Consider the following 9,870-nt stretch of genomic DNA (forward strand, 5'->3'; position numbering starts at 1 on the left):
CAGGGCTTTCTTGGTTTCTCCCTAAGGTTATATTACTCTTTATTATGTGTAAAATCCTCTGATGTGCTCTAAATATCTGTGATATAAATGGAATTACTTTGAAGACATACATATACATGTAATGACAAAAAAACATTTGCATTTTAATTAATATTTAATGGTGTACATGTGTATTTTGCAAACACCTACTGCAGTATCTGGTTGACTTGTTTCCTCTTCATGCTAAGGTGTTTAAAAGTTAAATAAGATATGTGGGTCCATGAAATTTTTCATTCACTGATATAATTACAGTGTACACTTCAAATTACTCTTATGATTAGTTATAATTATTGTTGTTAAGCCAACGTTACTGTAGCAAGAGTTTGTTACATGTCTTCTTGTTCACTCCAATGCTTTGAACCAGTGCCAGGTTTTATGATCAGGCATAGAGTGATAGGGATTTGTGAGATACAGCACTTTATTTTGTGTTGTTGATGTATAACACAGAATTATTGGTGGATCACTTTCACTGTCTGAAATAATTGGTTTAATGGAATGGAACTTACACCTTAATCTACCTCAAAAGCGAAAGACTTGGATTCAGATCCAGTTGTCCTGAAGACCTTGAAATAGACAATATGGGTTACTGTTTTGGTGTTGCTTGCGATTTACCCCTAGAGGCAAAGGAAAATACTAGTTGTCCAGTTTTGTATATTGTGACTTGGCAGGATGTTCTGTCACAAGCCGCGCACATGGCATTTCATTGATGCAGCACAATGCATGTCGGGGACTGGCATTCTGTGAGGATACACTCTACTGGTATGACACCAATGATGTTGAGCCAACACTGAACCCTGTGGATACAAACAATTAATTGCTTTCTCAGAAAGTTGGCATAAACATGTATGTTTATGTTTTCTGCATTGTAGACAATTAAACTGGTGAATTATCCAACCATACTTGTCTTTAAAGATGGGGAACATTTTGAATACGAAGGTAAGAAAGGTCTTTGTCTTGTGTTGATGTTAGTTTGAGAGATGTGTTGTCCTAGCTTGGCACATCATCATGTGTAGAGAGACTGTCCTTGCTGCAGCTTGACATGAAAAGGTGGCAGTTTAAGTCCCGGCCTTGGGCACAGGCTTTGTAGATTCACCCACTCTCATTGATGATGGAGTCTTAAGTCAGAAATAATCAGGGAATGGTTATTGCGGGACGGCTTGCACAGCCTAAATACATATATGTTTGTTGAAGACCACTTCTTCCACCAGTAAATTAAAGGAGAAGAAAACTTAAAAACATGATACTATAGGCTGAAAAGATCACATTATTTTATATCTGGTGCTGCCTGTTGCATAATTTTGCGATTTTTCCTCGTCATACCCATAAAGCCTGAAATCGGTTGAGTCCATGGCGTCATCCTTCTTTAACACCCTGTAATTTATGCTGAGGGTGTGTTGCCTCTCAGCCAATGAGAGTCGCTAAAACTGCTGGTTTCCTAGTGTAAACTCGGAACCTACATCCAGCATTCTGGTTTCCTGATCGTCAAACAGAAAACAAACTCTACTGTTCGCTACCTTCTGGGAAGAAGGGTTCTACCGGAAATGTATAAACTGCACTTCGGCGGTTTCCGACGGCCAATCTCCTCCTAACACAGAAGACTTCAGGACTAGTTCTTCAGCAAAATGGAGTCGCCCACAGCGGATTTTGGCGCTGACTTTTATTTATAATTTATCAACTTGAGGTACATATAAGAATTTTTTTTATGGCATGCACCTGGGAGGAAATGCATACTCTTTTCAATGGTATTTGATTGATATTTAAATTTTCTTCTCCTTTAACAAGTAATTAAGGCTAGTGCTTATCCCAGGCGCCCCAGTTTCCTCTAACCATAAAAGTGATTGCAACTGTATAACTGAAAACTTGTTAAGCATGGTGTCACACGTAGGCCTAAGCAACCATTAATGCTGTAAATGAAAGTATGTACTTTTCTCACGTGCAGTTTAATGTTCTCATTTAGTGTACACATACATCTATTGTACACATTTCTGTTATTGTGAACATTTTCCATGTTTTATATCTAATTGTGTTTTGTCCATTAATACTTGTGAGTTTTCACAACCTTGTCATATTTGCAAGTGGTGTCACTAATTTTATTGACTGTTTAATGTACTTAACATTTTGAACATTTTGAGATTTGATTTTGTCAGCCCCAGACGGGATGGCCACAAAGTCATCTGTTGAGGACTGGATTCTCAGCGAGAAGCTGACGGCTTTCCCATTGGTCACAGGAGGCAGCTTGAATGAAATTGCTGACATTAAAAAATTCATCGTTATTCTAGTCATTGATGAAGCTAACAAAGAAAGGAAATCTGAAAACGAAAGGTAAGTTTTCATGAAGTGTGTTGTCCGAAGCTAGTATATTAGGTGTGTCACATAATATTCTGGTGATTGGCCTATTCAGTGTGTAAATAACCACTTCACAGTGTTATGTACACATGTTGCACATTCTTGTGGAAGTCCAGATGTCTGACACATGGACTTCTGGGTGTCAGGTCCAAATGACATTCTGGGTGTCTGAACCAATGGTAATCTGGGGCGTCTGGACCAGTGATAATCTGAGGCGTCTGGACCAGTAATTATCTGGGGTGTCTGGACCAATGATAATTTGGGGTATCTGGAAAAATGATAACACGGTGTATCTGGACCAGTGATAATCTTGGGTATCTGGACCAATGCTAATCTGGGGTATCTGGACCAGTGATAATCTGGGGTGTCTAGACCAATGATAATATGGTATCTGGACCAATGATAATCTGGGGTGTCTGAACCTAATGACATTCTGGGTGTCAAACAATGACATTCTGGGTGTCTGGACCAACGATTAATGGGTATTAGGACCAAACCATAAAGTGGGTGTTTGGAGCAAATGGCATTCTGGGTGTTTGGACCAAATGACATCCTGGGTGTCTGGACCAGTGATAATCTGGGGTGTCTGGACCAGTGATAATCTGGGGTGTCTGGACCTCATGACATTCTGGGGTGTCTGGACCTCATGACATTCTGGACGTCTGAACCAAGGATTAACTGGGGTATTAGGACCAAATGATAATCTGGGTGTTTGGAGCAAATGATAATCTAGGTGTCTGGCTCAGACGATAATCTAGGTGTCTGGCCCAAACAGTATTCCGGGATGTCTGGCCCAAACAGTATTCCGGGATGTCTGGCCCAAACAGTATTCCGGGATGTCTGGCCCAAACAGTATTCCGGGATGTCTGGCCCAAACAGTATTTCGGGATGTCTGGCCCAAACAGTATTCCGGGATGTCTGGCCCAAACAGTATTCCGGGATGCCTATTCCGGGATGTCTGGCCCAAACAGTATTCTGGGATGTCTGTCCCAAACAGTATTTTGGGATGTCTGGCCTAAACAGTATTCTGTGATATCTGGCTCAAACAGTATTCTGGGTGTCTGGACCAATTGGTAATCTAGGGTGGCTGTACCAAATGATAATCTGAGTGTCTTGTACACATGACATTCTGAGTGTCTGACCCAAACGGTAATCCAGGATATCTGGCTCACACGGTATTCTGGGATGTCTGGCCCACGTATTGTTTTGGGATGTCTGGCCCACGCCATAATCTGGGATGTCTGACCCAAACTGTAATCTTGGATGTTTGGCCGAAATGATGCTCTGAGATGTGTAGCACAAAATACTGTTTATGTCCTACTATACGGAACTCCTTAATGTGACAACACGATAGATGTTCTATTTGTTTGGCTCACACATTTTGTGGGTGTCCTGTCTTCAAAGTGATACATGCATCATGTACGTCTGTCTCCAGCCAATTTTTAAAATCATTTTAATTTTCATCATCCTGAACATGCGGAAATTTGTAAGATAATTTTCAGCTTTAGAACAAGGGAAGTTTTTTGAAATCCGAACAGTTGAAAAAATTAATACAGTTACAATAAAATGATATTACAGTACAGCCTGGTCACAGTATGTTACAGACACTGTAAAATAGTGCATTTCCCAGCCTCTTGGTTGCATTTCACAGTCTCTTGGTTGCCTTTCACAGTCTCTTGGTTGCCTTTCACAGTCTCTTGTTTGCCTTTCACAGTTTCTTGGTTGCCTTTCACAGTTTCACAGTTTCTTGGTTGCCTTTCACAGTCTCGTGGTTGCCTTTCACAGCTTCTTGGTTGCCTTTCACGGTTTCTTGGTTGCCTTTCACAGCCTCTTGGTTGCCTTTCACAGTTTCTTGGTTGCCTATTGTGAAAACCCGGCGGTGTTTTAGCAAAGTAGGGCTACTTTTTGTCTGGAAGGTGTAATGATTAATGGACTGTTGATCATGTTGATAAATTGTTTTGGCAGAGGTCAGGCTAATATTTTTAACTCTGCGCCATGATTGAGGACTTAGTGTGTAGTTCACATTCTGAACTAGAGAAGATATGTTAAATCACTTGTACAGGCTGATGATAGCTTCCCTTTCCATGCCTTGTACATTCAATTACTCACCAGGTGAAGCACTCCCTTTCAACCATCTTTGTAACCACATATAGCGTATACTCAGCACATGTGCAGGGCATTTATAAATTGTGTATTTATGTGATTCTTCTTTATTGGCGGGTTTAAAAATTTTTCACTTACGGAATTGTGTTCAGTTTTATGTGTAGAGGACACCCAGGCATGTGTGTACCTAGACTCTCTTTGCTTTTGAAGGTCAGTCTGAAAATTCTGTGGAGCACACTTTATCACAGATACTCAGTTAATTGTATCATAGAAGGTCAACAACCTTCTGATTTACACATGTACATAGTTCCCATAAACCTTGATAAGGTGAAATGGGTTTATTTTCTTTTCTTCATATTACCCTGTTTTCAGTCACAGAATGGCTAAAATACTACCAATATGGAATTAAAACCTAGTCATACATCACCCTCTTTTTTTCTATTGACATATCTGATATCTCCTGAAATGCCATCAAATAAGTACGGTGGTTTTGCTGCTAGTTTCATTGCCTGAATTCTAGGACATGGGCTGTTGGAATGTGGGCCAAGGCCCTCCTTTTTTTTCACAGCTGCACAAGTAACTTTAATGTGATAATGATAGATTTAGTTTCATGTCTAATCTAATAAATCGTTTTACTTCAAGGCCACAGTAATGCCAGTGCCTGTGTCTGATGTAAGGGTCCTGGGGGAGAGGGTGCCAGTTGATAGGGTAGAATCCCCAAGTCTGTGTGTACTGGTATATGACATGTAGCTGAAGTGACAGGTTCTATGTACTCACAACCCCAGTCTCTAGGGGTGGGGTACGAGGCTCAGCCTTCACTTGCCGCTGTTTTTTTTTTCCCTGGTTGTGTATACATAATTTTTCCCTGTTATAGGTTGGTTGAGGGTAAAATTGTGAAATAGCTGTAGTGTAGGCATTAAGATTAGGAAGTATGCCATAATTGTTGAATATTTCAGGCATTAGCGTGGTAATATGTGCACAGTAACATGGGTATTCAAGTGAATATGTTTTTGAAAAATTTCAGATGTCCTCACCGTCATCTCCCCAACCCCTTTGAGAATGTGAAAACTCAACATTCCTTAGACTTACAAGCTTATTTTGTTCTAATAAAGACAAATAAACAAAATTCTTAAAAAAAAAAAAAAAACAAATTTGTTCAAATAAAGACTTACAAATTCCTTGGTCTGCCCCAGATGTACAGTTAAAGCTCTTGTCATTTTAATGCTAAAGATAATGAGGTTAGGATTGATTATAGTGGTTTATTGCATGATGAGCTTACCTGTATGAAAGGTTTACAATTACATCTAGTGAAGTTACCTTGATGTGGCGCACATAAAGTCAGGTTTTTATTGACTATAAATTTTAGAGGCTTAAAAGAACAGTTGGGTTAATACTCTATTAAAAGTGAAAAGTAAAAAATTAACTGGCTGGTTGTTACCTGTAGAAGATATTGTGACGTTCACCTTAGGAGAAATCTTAGGGGATAACTTTGTCAACTTGACAGTTACTACCCTGCTCTAATCTATCAGGAAGCCTGATAGATGTGAGAGCTAATTTTACCCTGCCCTCTTCCACCGGTACCTTACTGACCTCAGCTATACCGTCGGCTAACCTTATTTATGGCTTTATGTCATTGGTAAATTGGTTTAAAATGATAGCTTTTTGTGTTCTTCACTACATTTACAGATTTAGAATCTGTTAACTCTTCTGAAGCTGTTTCATGTTTTGGATACTTTTACAGTTATTATAGTAAAGTTTGGGTTTCCTTTACCTCATATTTTCCACGCCTTGATTCTCTCTCCTAAAGCCTTCCACCCCACTCCCTCCACCTGGGATGAATTCCAATGAGGGTTAATCATAGTATGTTTTGAGTCCTGAAGGTTAGGCTATTTTCTGTGTGAATTCCACCTTAGAAGTGATGTCGTTGAATTGTCGGGGCGTGGACGTCAGGACGTCTGGGAAGCCAATGATGTCAAATCTGCAGGCCACATGTATGTGCACCCTTGACATGGATTTAGTGGTAAAAGTGGGTTCCAGTGTCACAGTGTTCACCGTTTGTAGGAATGTCGCCAGGTCGGGGCGTGGCCTTCATCTGCCACAGTTGCCTCACCCCCTCCCCATCGTCACATTTACAGGCTTCCTACCGTCACCTCTCCTACCTGAGCGTGACATTTTGATCTGGAAAATGCTTCAGACGATCCGAGCAGGATATGTTCTGCAGGCCTGTTTGTTCTGTGTACTTTTAAAGGTAGCTGTATGTCAACAGGCGATGTGTGAGGAAGAGAGATAGTCTCCACAGTGTTGTTGGTGGTCTGAAAGTGAAATGCTATTTTCCAGGTACATGCATGAGGTTTGTTGACGCATACAATATTGCCATATTTTTGACATTTATAGTTTAGGTCAAACATAGGCACAGGTGTATTACATGTATACTGGTACACTCATGACCTGAGGAATGTCAGTAGGTACAAACACACTGATTGTGCTACACTCATATGTTACTTGAAAAATGGAAAAGACAGCAACATTATCACTCATTCTGAAGAACAAAGGAAGTTACAGATGGTGTAGGAACATTATCACTTGTAAATGTTCCTATCTTATACACATAGTTTGAAGAAGAAAAAATGTTACTGGTGGTACAGGGAGATGATCACTGGTGCACTCACACTTTGAGGATTAAGGGAAGTTGCTTATTGTACACATTTTTACTGGTATACACAACCTGAAGAATAAGGGAAGTTACTGATGGCACAGAGACATTATCTCTGGTACAGGAACATAATAACTGGTACAGGGACATTGTCACTTGTATATACACAACCTGAAGAATAAGAGAAATTACAGATGGTACAGGGACATTATCTCTGGTACAGGAACATAATCTCCGGTACAGGGACATAATCACTTGTATACACACAACCTGAAGAATAAGAGAAATTACAGATGGTACAGGGACATTATCTCTGGTACAGGAACATAATCAGTGGTACAGGGACATAATCACTTGTATACACACAACCTGAATAAGAGAAATTACAGATGGTACAGGGACATTATCACTGGTACAGGGACATAGTCACTGTTACTGATGGTACAGAGACATTATCTCTGGTACAGGAACATAATCAGTGGTACAGGGACATAATCACTTGTATACACACAACCTGAATAAGAGAAATTACAGATGGTACAGGGACATTATCACTGGTACAGGGACATAGTCACTGTTACTGATGGTACAGAGACATTATCTCTGGTACAGGAACATAATCAGTGGTACAGGGACATTGTAACTTGTATACTCACAACCTGAAGAATAAGAGAAATTACAGATGGTACAGGGACATTATCACTGGTACAGGGACATAGTCACTGTTACTGATGGTACAGAGACATTATCTGTGGTACAGGAACATAATAACTGGTACAGGGACATTGTCACTTGTATACACACAACCTGAAGAATAAGGGATGTTACTGATGGCACAGAGACATTATCTCTGGTACAGGAACATAATCTCTGGTACAGGGACATTGTCACTTGTATACACACAACCTGTAGTATAAGGGAAATTACAGATGGTACAGGGACATTGTCACTGGTATGCACACAGCCTGAAGAATGAGGGATGTTACTGATGGTACAGAGACATTATCAGTTGTATAGGGACATAATTACTGGTACAGGGAAATAATTACATGTACAGGGACAGGGACATAATTACTTGTACAGGGACATAACTACTGGTACAGGGACATAATTACTGGTACAGGGACATAATCACTGGTACAGGGACATTATCACTGGTATGCACACATCCTGCAGAGTAAGGGACGTTACTGATGGTACAGGAACATTACTGATGGTACAGGGACATTATCACTGGTACAGAGACATTATCACTGGTTTGCACACAACTTGAAGAATAAGGGACGTTACTGATGTTACAGAGACATTATCACTGGTACGGGAACATAATCACTGGTACACGGACATTTATCACTGGTATGCAAACAACTTGAAGAATAAGGGACATTAATGATGGTACAGAGACATTATCACTGGTACAGGAACATAATCACTGGTACAGGACATTATCACTGGTACAGGGACATTATCACTGGTACAGGGACATTATCACTGGTACAGAAACATAATCACTGGTACAGAGACATTATCACTGGTTTGCACACAACCTGAAGAATGAGGGATGTTACTGATGGTTCAGAGACAATATCAGTGGTACAGGAACATAATCACTGGTACAGGGACATTATCACTAGTATGCACACACCCTGAAAAATAAGGGACATTACTGATGGTACAGAGACATTATCACTGGTTTGCACACACCCTGAAAAATAAGGGACATTACTGATGGTACAGGGACATTATCACTGGTACAGGAACATAATCACTGGTACAGGGACATAATCACTGGTATGCACACACCCTGAAAAATAAGGGACATTACTGATGGTACAGGGACATTATCACTGGTACAGGGACATAGTCACTGTTACTGATGGTACAGGGACAATATCACTGGTACAGGAACATAATCACTGGTACAGGGACATAATCACTGGTATGCACACAACCTGAAGAATAAGGGATATTACTGATGGTACAGGGACAATATCAGTGGTGCATGTGTTTTCAGAAATTGCCTTGTGTGATGTATAGAGTGGGTGCATCAGCACTGTGAGTGTTTTCACAATCAAGTGTCATCTGTATTAAAGATGAATGGGTTTGGCCTGGATGTCTTGCAGAAGTTGATGAATTCTGTCTTCCCAGATCTGGCAAGCACATCATGCCAGTATGTTTATAACATGTGGTGTTAAATAAACAGTAAAAGATGTGGATTTAGGAACACAACACTTCACAAACATAACAACATTTTCTTTTTATTTCTGCTCAATTCTTCAGCTCCACTTAAATCATTGTTGGCAGTGTTGAACAACAAATGAGGCAGTGTTTGTACAGGGTAGTGTTCCCAAACAATGAATTATCCAATGTTCTTAAACCTCTCAACATACAGTAACCATTTGTTTCCCAGTATTGGAGCAGTTTTCTGGGTTACCTGTCATTAAGTTCCAAGGGTACTAAGCATGTCACTTACAAACCATGATATTCAAGAGTTATCACAGGCATAACAACTGAGTTCAGCCTCAATACAAAGTGTGGACAAGAGCAAAGACTTATAGAAATTGACAGTTTTAGTTGAAAGAGACAGAGCATTTCAAGAAGGTTGTGTCGATCACAGGAAAAACAACTAGTCAATTATTAAAGCATTAATACAATCTTGACGAAAACCAAGGCTTGTAGAAAGTGACGTACAGTTTTAATTGACAGAGACAGAACTTCTTAACAACATT

General features: G+C 40.0%; 1 protein-coding gene across 1 annotated transcript in view; it reads left to right on the forward strand.

Annotated features, from left to right (window-relative positions):
- Positions 1-9,870, forward strand: part of LOC135465652 (protein disulfide-isomerase TMX3-like) — a 61,869-nt gene that overhangs the window by 7,745 nt on the left and 44,254 nt on the right. Inside the window, exons 6-7 of the mRNA XM_064742939.1 lie at positions 909-975; positions 2,187-2,361. Coding sequence (XP_064599009.1) covers positions 909-975; positions 2,187-2,361 — 242 coding nt within the window. The remainder of the gene's footprint in view (positions 1-908; positions 976-2,186; positions 2,362-9,870) is intronic.

Source organism: Liolophura sinensis, chromosome 5 (assembly GCF_032854445.1).
Source record: "Liolophura sinensis isolate JHLJ2023 chromosome 5, CUHK_Ljap_v2, whole genome shotgun sequence".
NCBI lineage: Eukaryota > Metazoa > Mollusca > Polyplacophora > Chitonida > Chitonidae > Liolophura > Liolophura sinensis.